The sequence below is a fragment of the Muscardinus avellanarius genome (assembly GCF_963383645.1).
Source record: "Muscardinus avellanarius genome assembly, chromosome: 4".
Lineage (NCBI taxonomy): Eukaryota > Metazoa > Chordata > Mammalia > Rodentia > Gliridae > Muscardinus > Muscardinus avellanarius.
In genome coordinates this window covers 5,154,906-5,176,689 of record NC_137789.1, presented here as the reverse complement: position 1 = coordinate 5,176,689, position 21,784 = coordinate 5,154,906, and the positions used below count along the sequence as shown (strand labels likewise).

The window sequence follows — 21,784 nt, the reverse complement described above, 5'->3', positions numbered from 1 at the left end:
CTCTGTGGTATCATAGACAAATTAGTATGTATGGACCTTCGATTAGTTTGTATAGACCATTTCACAACTGGCCTATTAATAGGGATCCAGCAGAAAGTAGATTCTGTAATTAAGAGGACTAATGCCAATGTATCATTCTAGCATAGAAAAGACTTAATAATCCACAGTGGAAACTGCTGAATCCATCCATTCAAACATTTACAGCTTCGGCACTTTCATTTTCTAGCATTTTACTTCCATTTGTACTTCATTAAAAGCAATTCCCCAAACAGTGTGTAACATTCAGCAATTTTGTTAGCAGTTCACAAATTGAATTCTTAATATTAAATCTAATTGAGGAAAACATTACATAACCCATATACAACAAGCTATTTAGGTTTCAGATCACCATAAGACCACAATTATCTTTCTGATGAATGTCTTCATTACTGTAGTCTGGATAGAAGGAAGATATAGATTTAAAGAAAAAAATACCAGTCTTCAATTTGGCTGTGTAGATATGTGTTTCTTAAAATTTAGCCAACTTTTGCTGTGGGTGATATTTTAGAAATGTAAGAGCTTGTGTGTTAAGTGAGGTGAACTTTTCCCTCGGGTCAACTTGGATTTAAATGTTAACTTTGCAAATTGTCAACTCTCAAAATCATGAGCAGGAGAGGTGATGATGCCTCAGGAGACAATTCTGAAACAAGATACCACTTGCTGCAATAATTTTTATTAGGAATAAATTCATAATAAATCAAATTTCTGATATATATGTATTAAGTTTACCCTACGGTCGGGTGACAAATAGTAGTAATAATTTAAAAATGATAGTAGTATAGTTCATTCTATTATTTTATTAGCACCACAGATATTGGTAGCCCGTCATCCCAATCTCCCTCCTGAGCAGATCACACTCATGCGTTATAGAAGACAGACAGGCGGAGGAATGGGAGAGTTTAGTGAGGCTCCTGTTGTTGTTTTCAACTTGATGAGATTTTTTTTAACTTCATGCCTTTTATTGCTTTAGGACTTGGCTCTCAAATCTGACAGAAACATATTTTAGAGATAGAATTTTGGCTTGTTGGGGATCCTCTGTGAAGGCAGTTTATCTCCCTTGCAAATTGCTCTTTGTGGATTTAAGCAAGAGGAGGGTGGATTCAAGGAAGGGAGCGCGTCAAGAGATGAAAATGAGCGAAGAAAATGCAGAAAGAAGAGAGGTTCTGATAATCTCACTTGACGTCAGTGGAAGTAAGAAATGGCGCTGGGCTAGGACTTTCTCAGAAGACAGCACCCACAGAGGATGCTCTGGGAGGACGAGGAGAGACGACGGGAAAGGACTTCGCAGCTCTAGAAATCTGTGGTTGGAGACCTGCTCTCAGCTGCTCAGTGTGACTTCACGTGGCCCTGAGTGGTGTTCCAGTGGCTTTGCTCTGTGTCTCTGACCCAGACACAGACCTGAGCACCCTCCCTGTGCACTCTCCTTGCCCTAACCTTAATGATCCCAACATCAGCTTGCAGTTTTCCTGAAACCAGTCTGCCCAGCCTGGCTTCCCCTTCAATCTGCACCATCCTCTTCCTAAATCCATTCCCCAGATGACCAGGTGATTGCACCACACTGTTTCTCAACAGGGGTCCTAGCAAGGGAAGATTTACCTCCTCTTGGAACTGTTCTGCCATCTCCCTGACTTGGGTGATACTTTTATTAATACTTCTACACCTAGGCATGAGTTATTCTATCAAGAATCATCCCATTTTAGAAGTAAGTAGAATATACATACAGAGCACACTTAGCAGTGGTGCTTGCATGCATGTACTCAAGAATTGTTTACTGAAGGCTGCTTCTGAGCGAGGTGCTAAGCAGAATGTTGTTAGAAAATGAAAATATTATCTGTGCGTGATTTCTGCACTTATGCCCCTTTCAGAATAGTGTGTGAGGCAGCACGTCGATGAATGGTTTCAGTACAGTTGGGTAAGTGCTGTGATAAATTGATTTGCAAATACTACTGTAGCCCAGAGAGATATCCATGTCATTTTTCAACATGTCAAGAAAAACGCCATGTTAAAAAAGAGACCTTACTGTTTAAAAGAAATAGATAAGGAAAGGGGGTAGAAAATTCTAGACACACAGGTAGAGACAATGGTAAAACCCTACTGCAGAAGTGGATACAATTTTCTGAGAAACAGCACATGAAGATAAGTGGAAAATGAGTTTAGTTAGAAATACAGGATAGTGTGAAGGTCCCTGAGGTTTGTCCTGATGATAAATGTAAGATCAATCATCTAAAATTGGCAAGAGACTGGGGTGGAGCACGGAAGGAAGATCAGAGAAAATGAACTGGGAAGCAGAGTATTTTCCAGATGAGAAATAATAAATACATACAGCCAGTGAGTGAAAAAAGAAGGCACAAAAACAGATAATGTGTGTTACTAGAAATCAGTCCCTTATGTATATAGAAGACAGAATATAAGATCAAAGATATCTCTGAGCTTTCATATGAGTCATTTAATAAGCAACATAAATAAAAATGTGTTACGTCCTGGACAGATGACCCAGAATAACATCCCTGGAGGCTAAGAGCCCAGGTGAAACCCTTGTACCAAAATTTAGTATACCTGATTTCAGGCTTTTTACTTATCTCTCTAGGCCTAAGTTTCTTTACCTGTAAAATAAGAGGACTACAAATTGCTTTCTCAAAGAATGCTGGAGAAGAATAAACTGGACGATATGTGAAAAGGCTTACTATGAGGGACAGAGAAGAAACTCAGTATAATATCTTGGCTCATATTATCATAATTAATCAAAAGATGGAGTCTTTTCTGAATATTATCCATGGGATCATATTCCTTTACATGTATGTATTTACTGCCATGACCACTGGATACAAGTCTAATGTAGAACACAGGGGACTAGACTTGGAGTCTTACATCCAGTATCTACCCTTTGCTAGATGGACAATCGCAGGAAAATCACTGTCTCCCCTGGGTTTCAGCCTCCCATTCTGTGAAAATGGAAAATTCCAGAGGTGTTATGAGCACTAAATGAAACAAGAGAATGAAAATGCTCTGGAATAGAATGCCACAAACCCTCCAAATTGTGATGCCATTACATGAAGCATCAATGATAATTCTCAGGAAGTTTAACTAAGGCATGTTTGGAAGTTTGCATGCTTTCTCCTCTCTCTCCACCCAAAAATGGCTCAAATCCTATAATACACACCAAGTAAAGTTTACAGTATTCCCTGAAGCCCCCAGAGAACATTCTGACTGCCTGGAGCAAGCACCAATTTCTTTGAATGTTCCCTTTGGAAAGAGAATGTAACCACGAGGAAACAGTATTTCTGTGCTCCCTTCAGAGTGCAGCTAGTGAGGCAAAGGAGATGGAAAACTGATTGAGGGATGGGATTGCATTGCAGTAAAAAATACTGGAGCCTACGATGTCCAACGAATGCTGCATGGTCAGCCTGCTCCAGCATCTGAGACAAGCCAGTCTATACCAAGAGCAACCCCGGCACTTGGTTCTGAGGTGTCATTCCACATCTCTAGGACAGGAAGTCTGGGATGGGGTGGGGGCAGTGAGTTACTGGTTGTCAAATGAATAGCAACAATTTCTGTGAAGTCACTGGTAACATAATTTATTGTCACAAAAGGATATATAGTTCAAGGACCTTTTAGCTTAAGAGTTGGAAGAACTGAGTTAGAATCCTAACATTACTTTTTCTTAACTGAGAGAAATAAGTCTTGCCTCTGACATTCCTCCTGAAGTCACTTATCTGTCCCCTCATGTATTACTTCACACAACAATATTGCAGTTTCTTCCTATGTCTAAGGCATAGGGGATGTACCTGTATTTAAGAAACACATGGCCCCAGCCAGGCATGGTAGCATGTACCTGTAATTCCAGTACTTGGAAGCCCAAGACAGGGGGTTCTCAGATTCAAGGCCAGCTTGCTGTAACTTAGCGAGACCTTGTTTCAAAATGAAAACAAACACAGGTATATCAGGTATATCTCATAGGTAGAACCAGCGACCCCATCCCTGGGTTCAATCCCCCAGTACAACACGGACACACGAAAAGTCCCTTCTCTCATGACGTTTTCTCAGGTAGCAAGATAAGATAAGATGGGAGAAGAGAAGAAGTGGTATATTGTCAGACACAGACATTGGAGAAAGATAAAAAAAAAAAACTTGAGGGTGTGTTCTAGGCAGGTGTTTATGTAATTCTCATTTTCTATATCACAAATTATTTCTCTCTTCCACATAACAAGACCACTAATGAAGGCATATTTAATTCCACCTCTTCATACAGAGTATAATTGGTAGACTTTACTGGATGGGAATTTAGTATTTATGGAAACACAACTCAGATTATTTCTCAATATGTGAGAAATGAGACATAGGAGGAAATAAAAGCTGAATCCATGTGAATATAATTCTTGAAATAACTAAATATCATTAGTGCACATTAATAAAGTAATAATTTCTTTTCTAGTGCCTTTAATTGTAGCTATATTAAAAGTAATAAGAAAAAATAAAAACAGGAGAAGAAAAATTGAGAGATCTACTATTTATTTAATATTTACCATGTGTCAATCACTTTAAATGTATTTTTAATTGTTATTTTAGTGGTCCTGGGAATGGAACACAGAGGCATTCTACCTCCAGGCTACATCCCAGAACAGGGCCTCTCTAGCCTGATGAGAGTCTCACTACTTGCTGAGGCTGTCCTGGAACCTGCAATCCTCCTTTCTCAGCCTCCCGTACTCCAAATGCATTTACTATGAGAACACAATGAAAATCACTTGGAGATATCAGTGCATTCTATTCAAAATCACAGATGAATTTAGTGTAATAGATAAAAGAGAACAAACTCTTCAGAGTTATAGAGAAGCCAGGTAGAATTTGAGCCCAAATAATGGCCCCTAGAAAAAGATGTCTGAATCCTTAGTTTTCTTACTTGTAGTATGGGGGTCATACTTACACCCAATATCAGAAACGTCAGAGGAGATGCTGTTTGCAAAGAGTAGACACTGGGTACAGCCCATGTAATTATAATTTGCTCCATAAATATACCCTCTCCTTTTTTAAACTAGGTACTGAATTTCTTGCCTTCTAAGGTGTAAAATAACAATGAGTTTATACTATAGTGACCCTGGTCAATGCCTGGCTTCCCTCAAACACACACACACACACAGACACACACACACACACACACACACACACACAAGAAAAATCACATGCCCATGAATTAAACGATGTCCTAGCAGACTAAGAAACACAGTTAAAAAAAAAAAAAAACTGCTTACCACTGGCAGTAAGCCCTTTGAGAAATTAAACTGAAGCAAACTAAAAGAGAAAACCATTTCCAGAACTCCAAAGAGAAACACAAGTTGAACTGAGTTGAACACATTTGCCTGTGATGATAAATATCATGTGCTTACTTACCAGGCTAACCCAACAGGCTTTGTGTCGGCAACTGTCATTAATAATCACAGGGCCGAGCACCCGCAATTTGGTCTCCATGGGAACGAAAGGTAATATCACACCAGTGTTCCTAGATGGAGCTTTATTATTTCAATATTTGAAAAGTGATTTTTCAAGATGATAGAAACTATCAAATATATTCAATTATATATAACATTGGAGATAGGAAGTGTGGGGCTTAGAATGTTTCTTTAGCCTTGCTTATTTTTCAGGGAAAAAGAAGATGGCACTGGTGGGGAGAACAGTTAAATTTTGGGGGGCCATTAAAGTTTGAAGTTTTCTCATTAATTCTAGATTGCTAAGACTGGGCTGTGACCCTGGATCCTTTCATCAAAGGGACTTGATTTCCTGCCTCTAGTCACTGTACAGAAGTTTGTTAGGTACCAATGCCAAAAACCTACTGAACTCAGAGGGCCCTCAGCAATTGCAAGGTAAGGACCAGAGCAGCTGGGTAAACACTGGAGACCAACCATGAGAAAATACCAGTGAAGCAGAGCTTAAGGTAACAAACGGGAAAGGCCGTACTATCTCTAAGCAATCACAACGGGAAACCTGTTTATTTTCCATCTTTTAAAATTTTTTATTGGTGCATTGTAGTCATACATCTTAATGGAGTACAAGATGTTATAGGCATACATGCACACGTCACTCCCCTTCCCCAATTCCCACCCTATTCCTTCCCCCTCCCTCCTTCTCACATTTGGCTTAGCGACTGGCTTCCCTAATGTAATGATACACATTCACAAACATATCAATGTCCGTCACTTTATTTTCCCTCTTAATCGCTCTTAACTCCACTGCCCTAGTTCCTTCTGTCATTAGCATGGGTCAAGTTCTCTCCTAGATTAAGGGACTTCTACTTGTTTATTCCTTTGTCTGGGAGTTTAAGTTTTGGTGGACAGAGAGATGAAACACATGTAATATGCTGGGCAGCTTATGTAAACACTTCCATGTGTATAAGATACACAAAGTTGTGCCTCACACTGCTCACATGTTTTAATATATTAATTCATTTATATTTCACTCAAAACCTATTAAATGTTTTTTATAAGTATTACTTCTGTTTTAAAAATGGGTTCAACTCAGCCAGGCGTGGTGGCACACACTTGTAATCCCCACGCTTGGGAGGAGGAGACAGGAGGATCGCGCTGGTTCAAAGCCAGCCTTGCTGGCTTAAGAGACCCTGTTTCCAAATAAAAAATGTATATAAATTAGGTCTGGGAGTGTAGCCCAGAGGTAGAAGGGTTTCCAGGAATCCCAGTACCACCAAAAAAAAAAAAAAAAAAAAAAAAAAAAAAAGGGTTCAACTCTAGCACAGGGAAGGTAAATGGCTTTCTTGAAAATACCGTAGAACATGAACAATCTAGACAAGAGTCCACGGTGCAGACATTACAGATGCCCAAGCAGGTATATAATTTTAAACACTGGTTGCCCGAAGGTCACAGTACTCTTAACAAAAAGCACATAGTTTGGTCTTCCTTCAAACCTAGGTTCTGAGGCAGGCCTGATATTTCTTTCAGAGCCCCAGAAAATTGTAATTAAAATGTCCACATTTGAAATGCCACCCTTTCTTCTGGGGCACCCTGAAAATGCCCTGCTGTGATCAGCTACTAGGGAGAGTACAGGGTCTGGTGGAGGCCTGGAGCTGCACTGCCTGGGTTTATATTCCAGGTTGCTGCTGCTACGTCCTGCTTCCTTGAGCTGTCTGTGTTCTGTTTCTTCATCTTAAAAATATGTTTATTAATAACCTGCCTCATGGGTTATCATTATAATTAAATGAAGGAATAAATGTGAAAGCCTTTTAGCATGTATCTGGCACACTGTAAGTGCTTAGTAAGTGTCTGACAATGGTGACGATAATTATGGTAGTGGTGGTGGTGGTGATGAAATTGAAAAGAGCTACATTACCATCTCAGCTCCACAAAGAACATCCACAAAAATGTATTTTCAAGGTATTGGTTCAAAATGCCAATATAGACGTCAGTTAGTGGTATATAAAGAAGCAAAAAATCAAAATAATAACCAATAACTGCACACATATAAATGGTCAAAAGTCCCAGTGAAATGGGAGATGGAGAGGGGATTGACTACTGCTTTAACTGAAAAGAAACAGAGACCAGACTTACCGACTCATCTGAAATAGCTAAAATCTAAATAAACTCTATAAAAAAAATGTTTCCAGGCATTGGACATCAGGCTACAGAGACTAGAGATGAAGAGAGCCTGATTATTTTTCGAATGCTCTGCTTAGAGGGGCTGTCCAGGCCCCAGTGCAGGAACATGGAACCCAGGCAAGCCCTGTCTGATTCTTTCATTTGAGAAGGCAGAAAGGAGAGAATGGACGGGGAGAAAAAAGGACAAAAGTTCATAGGACAGCATACTAGGGAGGAAAGCCGAGGCCATGCAGAACTAGAAATAAGTGATGTGCTCACAAGCCAGAATGGAAAACTCACAATTCACAGGACATTGATTAGAGAACACAAAGGAGCATTGTCTTTATAATTGGATAAAATCTGCCCTAGACTGAAGGCTTTTCTGGCCCTGCCTAACTGTAAAAGCAAGCTTTGGAAATATCAAAGCAATTCCAAATAAGTTACCTGCATCCTTAAAAAAGCTCAAAAACAGATATGTGTGTGTGTGTGTGTGTGTGTGTGTGTGCGCGCGCGCACGCGTGTGTGTGTACACACGCAGATGTACACACACACAGACACACATGCACACACACACTGTCATTGCCTTGCAATAAAAAAATTTCATAGGATTTCTGAGAAGTGGTTCTGATACTATTTTGGCTATGACCCTTTTATATCCAACAACCTGAGACCTAAACTCATAAGAAGAGCATAGCCAACTGCTCTTCAAATGTATAATGGTAGAAAAAGCAGAGGATAACTGACAAAAATATGCCAATTAGGAGTGGAGATAAATGAAATGCAGGATATAGTAAATCTGAAATTCCAATAGGCAAAGCAATGGCCTTGAGATAAATTGCAAAAGGTGGTTTATTATTCTATTTTCTGTTGCAAACAGCACACTGCCACCAACAGGGTACATTTAAAGAAAAATAAAATACTTATTTTTGCTCACAGTTTTAGTGGTCCAAGGCTCGGGGCCATACCTGGCCTGGCTGCCTTGCCGATTATGTTCTAAGGAGGTACAGGGCATGGTGGTCAAGAGGGAGCATGCATGTGTCTGTCTGTCTGGTCTCCCCTCCTCTTCATATACAGCTAGTAGGATTCACTCATAGGGACTCTACCCACAGGGCCTTAAATAATCCTAATACCTCCCAAAGCCCCACCTCTAAATTCAATAGACATCTAGCCTCTTAATATCACACAGTGGGTTTTAAATTTCAACACATAAAACTTTGGGGATGCCCTCAAGCCAAACCCATCCATCTTGTAGCAGTTTTCACACTTAGATACAAATTCTGGTGTTGTTATAGCTTGCTGCTCCATGTACCCTATGTATCTCTGTACTTAGCGCCCACTTGCAAGATGGCTGGTCACCATTCTTATTCTCCTTGGCCTATTCTAAGTACCTGTTCTAGTTTGGACGTTCAATGATCCACATAAAAATAAAAATTAAAAATAAATAAATTTTAAAAACTAAATAAAATAGGGTTGGGAGTGTGGTTATTTTAAGTACCTATTCTATTTTGGACCTTCAATGATCCACATAAAATAAATAAAAGTAAATAAATTAATTAAAAAATAAATAAAAATAAAATAAAATAAGGCTGGGACTGTGATTCAGAGATAGGCCCCATGGATTTAACTATGAGTACCAATTAATAAGTAAATTAAAATAAAAAATGCTGGAGGTGTAGCTTGGGGATAGAAAGCCTCTGGGATCAATCTGCAGAACCAAAAGTTAAAAAATAAAGTATATGCAAAAGAAGAAAATAAAAGTGCCATATGCTAAAGGACTGGTCCTCAGTTTGTGATACTTTTGGAAGATGAGGGCCCTGCAGAAGGTGAGGCCTAATTGTAGGTCTTTAGATAACTATGGTGTGCCCTTGAAGGGGCTGTGGAGACCCACCTCTTCCTCTCTATTTCAATCAGCATTATCATGTGTGTCACCAAAAATAACCGAAGACCACAACTTCTGGTTTTGAAAAGTTTGACATGGGTCTGATTGAATTATGATGGGCTTTCCCCAAACAGTAACTTCAAGTCAGGTTCTTGTGCTTTCTACTGCTGACATCAGGACAAATGGCTCCTGAACTCAGCACTGAAGAGAAAGAAAGACCAGAGGATCAAGTGGGATTTATGTGTGTGTTGGTACTAGGGACTGAACCCAGAGTCATTTTATCTCTGAGCTACACCTCCAGACATTTTTATTACTTTGTCTTGAAATAAGGTGGCACTAGGTTACTGAGAGAGTCTTGCTAAGTTGCCCAAGCTAGTCTTGAATCTATATTCCTCTTGTCTCAGCCTCCCAAGTACTGGGATTACAGGCATGCACTGCCATGCCAGGATAAGTGTGATGTTTTACAAGTAAGGACCGGGAGAGTTTTATGTCTCTTATATGTAGCTATTATTAGCCATAAGCTGGACAATATGTCTCAAACATAATCATAAACACATCTGGAAGATGTCATTATCTGGTATAGCTATGAAGAGTGGGCAGAACTTGGGAATCTCTCAGCAGTGTCTTCTATCTCTGCCCAAACTCCATGGATCTGCAGTTAGTGATGCCCCAACTGTACCCCATGCACTCTACAGCAGTCACACCACAGAGGCACAAAGGAACATGGTCTCCTGTCTCTGTCTACCAAGAGAATGCATTCTGCCTTGCCATCAAGCATCTTGGGGAGCTCTCCCATGCCTGGGTGGTATGAAGGTTCATAGGATGACCAACATTCTATTTAAAGTCAGAAACAGACATTAGCCTTCAACAAGAACCAGTTGGGAGAGTTTGGTCTCCAGGAATTTTGCAGTGGAAAAATGACTTTAGAGCTTGCTTTCAAATCATTGTGTCACAATACAACATCATGCTAACTGCCCTTCTCGTTGGACTGCACACCTTTACCAGCTTGATGATAGACATTTGTACTGGTGAGGGTACATCATAATCTCTCCTGGGTTCCTGTCTGGTTTTTGGGTCTTCTGAGAACACAGGGTGGCCCCAGTTACATCACAGACTGGAGTCACCACCCATCCCCTAATCTAGTCTGTATGTACCTCAAACACCAATATTCTGAGAACCATCCCATTCGAGGTAACATCTGTCCCCTCCCTGCATACAGTCCCTAGAAGTTGACTCCTTTCTAGGCCACCTACATAAATAATAAATTATCTTGCTAGAAAGCCTGCATGTGGGATGGTTCTTGGGGGCCAGCAAGGCTTCAGGGAGATGGGGATGCTGGAGATGTGGCTGGTGGGTGGCCTTGATAAAAGCACACTTAGCTCTGAGTTAGAGAGCCCACACTCCCTGCCATGCACTGAACTGGATACTATACAGATCCACACTTTGCTTTGCCATCTCCGTCTTCTGTCAAGTTTAGCCCATTCTCTAATCCCTGCGCCCATCTGCAGGGTCTTAAAGAAGGAGGCTCCTGCCTACCCCAGTATACTCATCTCTTGTCCCTCTCCTGCTTCTGGATCATATGGCCCAGCCCCAGCATTCTGCTTCCATAACTTTCTTCTTTGCTGCAGAGAACCCTTGGCCTCAAACCTCTACCTCTGCTAGAGCCCTGGCAAATCTATAGGTTGTTTCTGTGCTAACTATACAGATATTTCCTTCTTAGGGGTAGATTAAAGCTCAGGGCCTCTCCTCGGGGAACATATTTCTATTGATGCATAGCTTGGTGAGTAGAGACGGAAGGATTTCAGTTCCTACTCTCTGCTCAGCCAGGATTCTTTGAGTAGTGTACAATTTATGCAACCGTATGTGGCATCTCTTGGTTACATCTTACAAATTTTCCAGATCACAGTTTAAATTCCCCCTCCCCGGTGAAGTTCCCTTGTACCTTGAAGACCAGATTGAGTTCCCTGTAATCACAGCTTTGTGTTCATGACAATGATTATTAAGTAAAAATGTGTGTTTTCTGGCTCCTTTTCTCCCTGGCATCAGGAGACATGTACCTTTTGCTTCTAGTTAAATTCCTGGAGTGTGGCATACAAAACAGGTAGATAACTCCATCAACATTTGCAAAATGAAGGCTCGAAAACAGACAAAGATGGCATACCCAGGCTCATTGCAGGCCTGTCTGGTTCTGAATTCCATGGCTGTCCTTCTCTACCACACTCCCTCTCTGGAGATGCTATGCAATCTGGTACTTGATTTCCATGAATACTCTGGCTAGCTGGTGGTGTCTTAGGGTACATGCAACAGGGGCAGGACCTGCCTGAGAAGACAGCTTTTTCAGGCCCAGGTACTGCAACAGGCTTCAATCTCTTTTAGGTCATACTTTCCAACTTATGCTATGATAGCTCCGGAGCACACACAGAGTCACAAAAGAACCCAAAGAGTCAAAGCGGTTCTAGAAAAGGAAGAAGGAGGACAAGGTTGAAAGCATCACACAACCTGGTTTCAAAATATATTACAAAGTTATAATAACTAAAACACTGTGGTACTAGCACAAAGACAGAGGAACCAATTGAACAGAATTGCAAGCCATCTAAAATCATTAAAATGTACATAATGAATATGTATATCCTATGTATGTGTATACATGTATGTATTTATATATATGAATATAGTTTTTTACACAAATAATACTCCAATAAAGTGGTTTTAAATATAATGGATATTCAGAGAGTTGTTGGTCTTTGATTAAGTACCATGGATACACCATGGGGGAAGAACAGTCTCTCGAACAAATAATGTTTTGAAAACTGTATATCCAGAATGGTATTGAACTCAGGACTTTCAATATACACAAAATTTACAAAAACTAACTTAAATGGTCTAAAGACTTACATGTAAGACCTGATACTATAAAACTCTTTGAAGAAATCATGAGAAGGAAGTTCCATGATATCAGTCTCAGAGGTAGTTTTTTGGATATGACAGCAAATGACACAGCACCCAAAGCAAAAATCAGCTGGCATCAAACTCAATGCATCTACACTGCAAAGCCAGAAATACATGAGGAAAAGAGGAAGAATGTGTTTATACATCATATATCTGATAAGAAGACACTACCTGAAATATGTAAGGAACTCCCTATGAGTTCGACAGAAATATAAACACATAATCCAATTTTAACAAAATGGATAAAGGACTTAAATGAACTTTCTTCAAAGTGGACAATAAAACGGACAACAAATATATGAAAAAGTGCTCAGCATTGCTAATCACCAGGGGAAATATCATTAAACCATGATAGGACATCGCCTAGCACAGGTAGGATGGATAATCTCAAAAAAGAAGAAAGCAAGAGAGGGAGGGAAGGAGAAAGGAAGTAAGAAAGGAATGAAACAAAAAAGGAAGGAAGGAAGAAAGGAATGAAGGAAGGGAGGGAGGGAAACAAGCAGGCAGGCAGTAAGTACTTGAAAGGATGTGAAAAAATTGTAACCTTGTATACTGTTGGTGAGAATATGAAATGGTGCAGCCACTATGGGAAATAATACAGAGGGTCCTATCAGTATGTCAATGTAATAGTCATGTGCCCATGTTCATTGAGGCATTATTCACAATAGCCAAGATATGGAAAAAACTGAGATGTTCCTTACTGATGAATGGTTAGAAATACATAATAGAATATTGTTCAGCCTTAAAAATGAAAGCAAGCCTAGCATATATGCATGAACCTGAAGGATATTATCCTGTAATTTATTATGCTTCTGCAGGAAGTTAACCTTAAAGATTATTCTCACAAATTTCAAGCAGCAGTGCCTCCTGCATCTGGCTGCCTCATCCATGTTTGAAGGTCAGGTAACATCTCAATATGCAGGTGTCCTGCCTCTACAGTTAGTTTTGGCAAACATGAGGCCAAATAGAGGACTGAACTGTAGGGTCACACCTCTGCACCCGGGGAAACCATAGGACTAAGCTTCCTCTTGGCTGCAATCAAAAGACAATAACCAGGAATAATAACCATCACTCTAAGACCTGAATTATCATTTTTGTCATCTGAGCTACTTCAACCTCCATGAACTCTTTCACCTATAAAACAAATATTTAAAATAATATGTTTACAAATTCATTTGGTATAAATATGAATATTACCTAGACTAGAATATATACATTCTCCCTCTGATTAAATAGAAAAAAATTAAAATGTTGGTTGGTCCCAGTAAGCTAATGTCTAACTCTTCATGAGGATGGAAGAGGACTTGATCATATCCATTCTCACCTCATTTAAGCATCCAGCATCAACCAGCACCTGCCTGCCCCAGCCCCTTCCCATACCTAGGCTCTGGAAGTGCTGGAGGCCACCACGTGGGCTAAGCTGCTGCCAATTCCTTGTACCATGCCAGAGACACAGCTGGAGCTGGTGCTTGATTAATATCCCCTTAGTGAATCAAGCAATGGGGATCCAGAGGTGTCACAGATCAGAGACCAAGCACTGACATGTTTAATAGTAATGATGAATGCCAGCACCTTACATATATGACTCTAGATCCTCATGCAAGGGATACGAGGATGCTTACAATTAAAAAGCAAAGGTAGTCTCAAAGCAAGAGTAAAGTGAAAGGAAATTAAGAAAGCAGAGGCAGAAAGGTAAAAGAAAGCATGCCTGGAAGAACAAAAAAATGCCTGCTGGAGGTAAGCTCCAGGGTCTCAATTTCTCCCTGGCCCCTGTGCACTGCCAAACACATGCCTCCCAGCAGCTGGGAAGAATCTGTGGTTCCACAGAACTCAGGATGAAAGGGGCTTTGTATAGCTGAGCATACCATGTAAACATGTGACATGAGCATCATTCCCTTTAAGAAAGGTTTGGTTCTGCAATTTTCTGTAATCCAACTTAAAAGGTAAACAACTTCAGAATGGTGACCTTAAACGGTCTTTCAATTACACAGGATTCCCTGTCTTGGAAACTATCCTCTAAGCCAAGCAGAAGACAGGGGATTTGACCTCTGACCAACATGCACATCTGGGACAGAGCCTGTTCTAGCTGCACACATTGCCCAAAGCAAGGGCAGGACCCATGATCTGGACAGGTGAGCAGAAGCAGGGAGGCCCCAGCTGCCTACTAAACCAGCTCTGTTGGAAACATGATTGCCACTACTCTGACTACAGTGCCCTTGTTCTCCTGTCTGTAGTGTTTGGGGATTCCTAGTGGTCAGTGGTTTTGGAAACAGTGGGGGTGGCACTGCATTTCATGAGCTGCAACTTCAATATGGCCCAGATGTGCTTGCAGAGACACAACTTCACACCTCTCTGTCTCAAATGCTCCATCTATAAAAGGAAATATAAAAGGCTGCAAGTGAACTTAAGGTCTCCACGTGCATGAATGGCTCAGCAGGTGCCAAAATTTATTAGATGTGATAATTATGTCATGTGTTAACTTGGTCAGGCCATGGTGCCCAACTACTGAACCACACATTTCAAGTGTTTCTGTGAAGGTAGTTGGTAGAAGATATAGACACTAAAATCATCAGAATTTGATGAAAGCAGATTGAGCCTCTGCAATGTGGGGTGGGTCTCATCCAATCAGTCAGAGCCTGACCTTCCCCCCAAAAAAAATTCTGGCAGCAGAGAGCTATTGAACTTAAATGCAACTCTCCACTGGGTCTCTAGCCTGCCAGTCTACCCTGAAGATATTTGGACGTGTCAGCCTCTACAATTCCATGAGCCAAATCTTAAAATAAATCTCTCCTTGTCTTTACCCATGGGGGTGGAGAGAGATGGAATGGAACTTCCTGAGTTAAAACTCCAGCCTTAACTGGAAATTTTACACCCCCCCACACACATACGGAGAGGGAGAGGGAGAGGGAGAGGGAGAGGGAGAGGGAGAGGGAGAGGGAGAGGGAGAGAGAGGTACATATACATCCCATTGATTCTCTTTCTATGAAGAAGCTACATCAATACATCACACAGGGGCCAATTGCTCAAACTGTATCTGATAGTGCCAGAGCTACTGCAGTAAAGAATCAGAGAACAGTAGAGAGGAGGTCTCCTGGAAGATTTTTTTCCACTTCTCTTTCTACACGCTAGGAAACTGAGCACCAGAGAAAGAGATGCTAGCTCAAGGTCACACAACAGGTCAGTGTTAAAGCCAAGAACAAAACCACACTGAAGACCTTTTCATTCTAGTTTCCATGCTCAAGAGCACCTGGAGGTTGTTGGTGTAACACTTGATTTAGTTATATGGATAAATGAAGAGAACGATAACATCAGCAGAGCCTCTTCTTGGGCATGAATGTGCCAGACTCTATGTTCTTGAGGTCCTTATGAGGTGATGCCATTTAGTCTCCTCAGCAACCCTGTGATGTTGGCTTTAGCATCTCTTTCAACAGCTAGAGCATGGGTGATGAAGGTAAGTGGTTCTTCTAGTGCACAGCTGCTGGTCTGAGATGGGGAAGGGACACAAAGCCTTGCTCCAGTGACTCTAAGTAAAAAGGTCTGATTTCCAAGTTGCAGTCAGAAGGAAGGGGCCATAGCGGAGTGACCTGGGAAAGTGGGAGACAAGAATAGCTGATACATTCAACCCTCACCTCCTCATGGTCTTTGTGCCCAGAAGCTCATTTGGCTGTGCAAGTCCAGCTTTGCAAAAGGCTTTGCCAGGAAAGCTTCTTTGGGAAGCTGTTCTCTAATCCTGCCAGCAGAGGCTGCAGCCTGCATGGATTCCAGTGCTATTTGTTAATGCTCAGGGCTTCTTGGGGATTTGGATGCACAACTCTCAGGGGAGTGGATTTCATTCTTTGCCTGGCAGTCCCTGCCTGGTGGGCAGGCTCAGGGTGGGCGCATCACACTGAGTCACATAATTGGAGGAGACCCAAATGGAAAACATTCAGGAAAAGAATCAAGTCCTGAAAATAACCCATTGAGCTAAGTTCCATGAGCAAGTTCAATGCCAAGCACACACAAATAAGCCATTTTATCTGAATCCTATAAAAGACAGGGCTGTCTGCTTTAACACACATCCTCAGAAAGAGACAAGCAGTAGTCATTGGAATGTCTGTCAGTGGGCAGCTCCCTACCATTGGGTTTTTGTCTACTGCCAAGTAAAGCAAGGGCGGGTCTGAATGGCTTAGGTCTCTGGCTGTTCGACTCTCTTAATATAGCCACAGACTTGAATTGTTCATTTATCCAAAATACCTTTCTTTATTCCTTCTCTCTCCCCTTCCTTCCTTCCATCCTTCCTTCCTCCCTCCCTCCCTTTCTCCCTTCTTCCATTTCTTTTTTCTTTCTCTTTCTTTCTTTCTCTTTCTGTCTGTCTGTCTGTCTGTCTTCCTTTCTTTCTGTCTTTCTTTCTTTCTACTGGGGATTGAACCCAGGGGCATTCTACCTCTCAGCTATATACCCAACCCTATTAAATTTTTTTATTAGTGCATTGTAGTCATATATCTTAATGGGGTACAAGATGGTAGAGGCATACATGCACACATCACTCAATTAGTCCTTACCCACCCCATTCCCCCCTCATATTTGGCTTAGTGATTGATATGTTTGTGAATATACATCATGTACATTAAGGAATTCACTCTTCCCCCTCTCATCCCCTTCAGTTAGGTGGCCTTATTTTCTCATCTATACTTTCTCCTTTGTCTTTGAAACAATGACTCACTAAGTTCTAGAGGGCCTCGCTAAGTAGCTGAGGCTGTCCACAAACCGTGCTCTTCCTTTCTCAGCCTCTTAAGTACTGGGATTATAAGCATGCATTACCACACCTGGCTTCACATTTCTTGAGCACTAATTTTCTACACCAGGCATGGTAGATACAGAGCTAAATAAAATGGTCTCTATTCATGACCACTGAGACTGCTAGTATAGGAAAGACAACAATTCCTAGAGCATTTGGGGAAAAGTATGCTTTTCCTAAAATGTCAGAGTGCTCTAGAGCACAGTGGCCTCTAAACGCATCTTGAAGGAGGTCTATGGCATTGTGCATCAGTGATCCTTTGGAATAAACAGATTGTTAGAAGCGTTTTCTTAGGATTCTACAGCACCAGGTAAATACTTGATGGGGGAGGGAAAGTGTTGGAAATTCTTTGAACCATGCTAAGATCATGTGGGATAGGCACACACATCCTGGTCACATACCCAAAATCAGAGTCTGAGCTGAGCATTTCCAGGTAGTAACATACTGGGGAGGTGGCCAGCATGCATGGGGGGGGATGAGAGGTAGAAAGAGGCAGAGGAGAAGTTAGATGCTATGTGTTCACAATAGAAGCTTCACCAGTTCCTGGGCAGCTTTGTAAAACAACAGTTCCTGCAGAGTCTGCCATCCATGCTCCTAGCAGCAGGGGAACAGGGAGGTGACCTAGGGGCACACCACTACATCCACTGCAGGACCAGGGGCCTGCTATAGGCACTGAGGATGGAGGCTGGAAACCTGCCTTCTAAACTCTATCCTTTCCCATTTCTAGGCTGCAGAGTCCCAGTAGGAAGTCATTCTTCCATAGGAGGTACCACGGAGAAGTCCCCACAAAGCAGGAAGTCTCACCAAGTTCCACTTACGTTCTCAACCACTCAAGACATTTCTTACAGCGCTAAAAACATCAGGTCTGAAAATTTCAGAGGTTGCCAGGGATCTTGCATCTATAGGCTGGAAAGCCACCTACAAACTGGCCCTACTCAGTTCTAACATCTGTTCTTTGCATGACTCCAAGCCCTGTTCTGGATTCTGGTACCCTGTCCCTCATGAGGACCCTGGTACCCCTATTTTATTTCTCAGGGCCATAAGAACGTGTGACACAGCAGCCTAAACTAGATAGAGTCAGGACTTGGTCCACTTTTACAGCTGGAATTACCAGGTGATTTTAGAGCTGGGAAAGGTAATGTCATGAGCAGGTGCATCTCATGTATTACATAATACCTGGAAGAACTTCAGCATGGGACTTGGCCACACAACATCTTTTAAGTTCTATGTGAGCACACATCAACTTCCACACTCATGCGATGGGCTGTGTGATGATCAATGTGTTGTGTCAACTTGTCTGGGCCACAGGGTGCCCAGATGTTTGGTTCAACATTGCTTTGGATGTCTGCAAGATTTTCTGAATAACATAAATATTTTAATTATTGGCGGACTGAATAAAATGGAGCACTATCATCGATATTTATGACACTCATCCAGGCCACTGGAGGTATGAATAGAACAAAAAGTGAGTAAGTTGGTGAAGGAGAACTATATCTTTCATTGCCTTTCATCTGTGGTGTCATTTTCTCCTACCTCTGGATTCAGACTCAGACTGGAGCTACACCACAAGCACTCCAGCTTGATGACTGCAGATTTGGGGACCTTGTCCACCTCTCTAAGTGTGAGCCAATTCTTCATGATAATGAAGAAACCCATCCTTTAGACTGTTTCTCTCTGAACTGTTCTTAATATTACAGGCTGATTATTTCGGAGTAGGCTACTAATAAAAACCCAGCATGTATTGGCTCAGGAGAATACAGACAGCCCTAGTGGCCAAACCTGCACATGGCAGAAGAGTAACAATAGATGCTTTTTGGGAAGAAGAAACGAGAGGCAGGGCAGGATATGTGTATTTATTGAGCAATTATTGAGGGCCAGGTACTGGTATGAGGACTTCATGTCCATTACCACCTTGAATACCAATGATGTTCCATGAATGTACTGACTGCAAGTGGTACCACCCAGCAGGTGGAAAGAGTATGCTCAACATGTGAGCAAATGAAAGATGGAGAGAGGTTTTGAAGCCAGGGATGACTCAATGCCACAGACTCCCAATATCCCATAAAATTGAGAAATGCCCCATCACAATACAGCCTCTCAGCCTCCAGAGGACTGTTTTCTCCAAGGAAACAATGAATAGCAGCTGCTTAAAAGGACCAAATGTTTTGTGTCCACCACAGAGCTTGGCATTAGAAAAGTGTTTGATAAATGATGTAGTGATAAAGAGAAGAATATATGGACAGAAAGAGAAAATAACAGAGGGAAGAAAGTCTAATGGGAGCATTTGAAAGGAGGAAACTGATAGGCCACGTGCTTTGCAAAGTGCAGTTGTAGGCCACAGGCCCAGACCCCTGGAGAGACGTTACCTCTGAGGAAGTTGGCTTGCAGTATCCAGCTCCAAAGACCAAGTTTTCCAGAGACATGATGGACTGTTCCTGTCCCGTGTCTGGGCCTCCTTTACCAAGCCAGGAGCCTCTTCCTGGACGAGTAAAACTAAAAAGAAGAGAAGCTTGTTATGATGTATACTTACAAGGTATCAACAAAAGTATATGTTAAACAAAAAAAAAAGAGGGCAAAACAGAATGTAGAGCAAGTGCTGGTGCCATTGATGGGGATTCCTCAGGCAGAACATTTTGAAGGAGTAGTTAAAGCCAGGTGTGATGGCAGCCTTCTGTAATCCCAGTACTTGGGAAACTGAGACAGAGGATGATTGCAGGTTCAAAGTCAGCCTCATCAACTTAGCAAGACCCTGTTTCAAAATAAAAAGATAAAAAGAACTGGAAGCCTAGCTCAAAAGTAAAATGACCTTGTGTTCAAACAGTATATAAAAAAAAAGTTGACCCCTATCAGGTGCTTAGACAGGACATATTTGGATGTTGTGAGGACTAGAGGTCCAGCTGGCATGAAAGCTTGGAGGCCCTAGATGTAATGTGTCTGCTGATTATACAAAGAAATGCCCAACCTAAATGTCCCAGCATGGGTGATGACCAGACCTAAGGCAAAGCCTCGAGGTAGTGTAGCCAGAGAGGCAAGAGAAAGGGAAGGGCATCTGAGCAGAGCAGAAGGCTCAGGCCCTCTCACAGATGCTCTGGGTCCTGTTTCTCCTCCTCAGGATGGCCTCACCTGGACATAGATGCACCCAGCCCTCTCTGAACCTCTGTCTGCTCTTTGGTGGAAGAACATAAGGCAGCATCCACTGCCACGATCCATTCAAAGTTTAGTGGAGGGTCACAGACTGCCCGCTACGGTGCTGGCGGCATCCATGCTGGTTGAGAATATGGTTATCTGCTAAACAGCCAATACCCGGATCCCAACTTGCTCTGAGATTCATTGTAAAGATGAACTGGCATGGTGTCATAGCAAAGATCAGTTTTAGAATGAAAGGAAATTAGGAAAGGTCATGTGATCATTGCAATTTATCTTTTTTACTTGTATGATCATCTCTCCTACCTTAGTCTTCTTGATTTTCATCAGTTAATATACCAGTGAAATCTACTTACTCTTGCCTTTCCAACAGATCTAATCTACTAAGCAACTTAATGGTCCATTAATTAATATTATTTATATGAATATTATGGACATTTTTCCAGAGATGTGTTTTAATCCCCCAGTGATAGGGTGCACGGTAGCAAAGAGAGTCTTAATAGTAAGTAACCTCGGATGGTGTTATCTTCACTGTATTTGTTCAGAAGAACTGTAGAAGGCTTCATCCAAGAAACCCGAGCTTCTGCTCAAAGTACTGACAGTGAAACAAAATTGACATCATATTTCTCTTTAATTTGCTTATTTTAATATGATGGGGCTCATGGTGCAAGCCAGGAAGGGTATGAGGTACTAGGGTGAGGAGAGGCTTGCATCATTAAACATATGTCTCTGGTCTTGAGAGGGAGGCAGACAGACAAGCCAACAGGTGAAATGCCATGGAGGTAAACTGAGGCTGGTGAGCGGAGAACAGCAGTTCTTGGAACAAACTGAGTGGAAAGGCTGGACAGTCAGTGGTGGTTCTGGAGAAGGATGTAAAATGGTCAACAGACCACCATGAAAGTCAGGGTGCCAGAACACGTCCCAGGCCTGTCTCAGGCAAGATTTATCACCACCACTGCGCTAGCCCCAACAGGTAAGAAGAGTTGAATATAGCCTGTGAACTATGGGTCACCACTTTGTGACATTGACCAAGAAGAGTTTTAAGCACTGTGTCTGGTAAACACTGATGATCCAATAATGCTAGTAACTATGGTGGGTAACATAACACAATTTCTAACACACACACACACACACACACACACACACACACATACACACACACATATACATATATATATATACATATTATACTGAACCGGGTGTGGTGGCACATGTTTGTAATCCCAGTACTTGGGAGGCTGAGATAGGAGGATCACAGATTTGAGGCCAGCCTAAGCTTAGTGATGCCCTCCAAAACTTAGTGAGACCCTGTTTCAAAATAAAGGATAAAAAATAGGGCTGGGGATGTAGCTTGGAGTAGAATGTCCCTGGATTCAATCCCTAGTACTGCAAAATAAAAATAAATAAATAAATAAATAA

At 41.7% G+C, this 21,784-nt stretch overlaps 1 protein-coding gene across 1 annotated transcript in view; it reads right to left on the bottom strand.

Annotated features, from left to right (window-relative positions):
- The window catches only part of FAM135B (family with sequence similarity 135 member B), a gene marked incomplete at both ends in the record, with an annotated part of 208,160 nt that overhangs the window by 64,732 nt on the left and 121,644 nt on the right, over positions 1-21,784 (bottom strand). Inside the window, one exon of the mRNA XM_080695259.1 lies at positions 19,588-19,714. Coding sequence (XP_080551385.1) covers positions 19,588-19,714 — 127 coding nt within the window. The remainder of the gene's footprint in view (positions 1-19,587; positions 19,715-21,784) is intronic.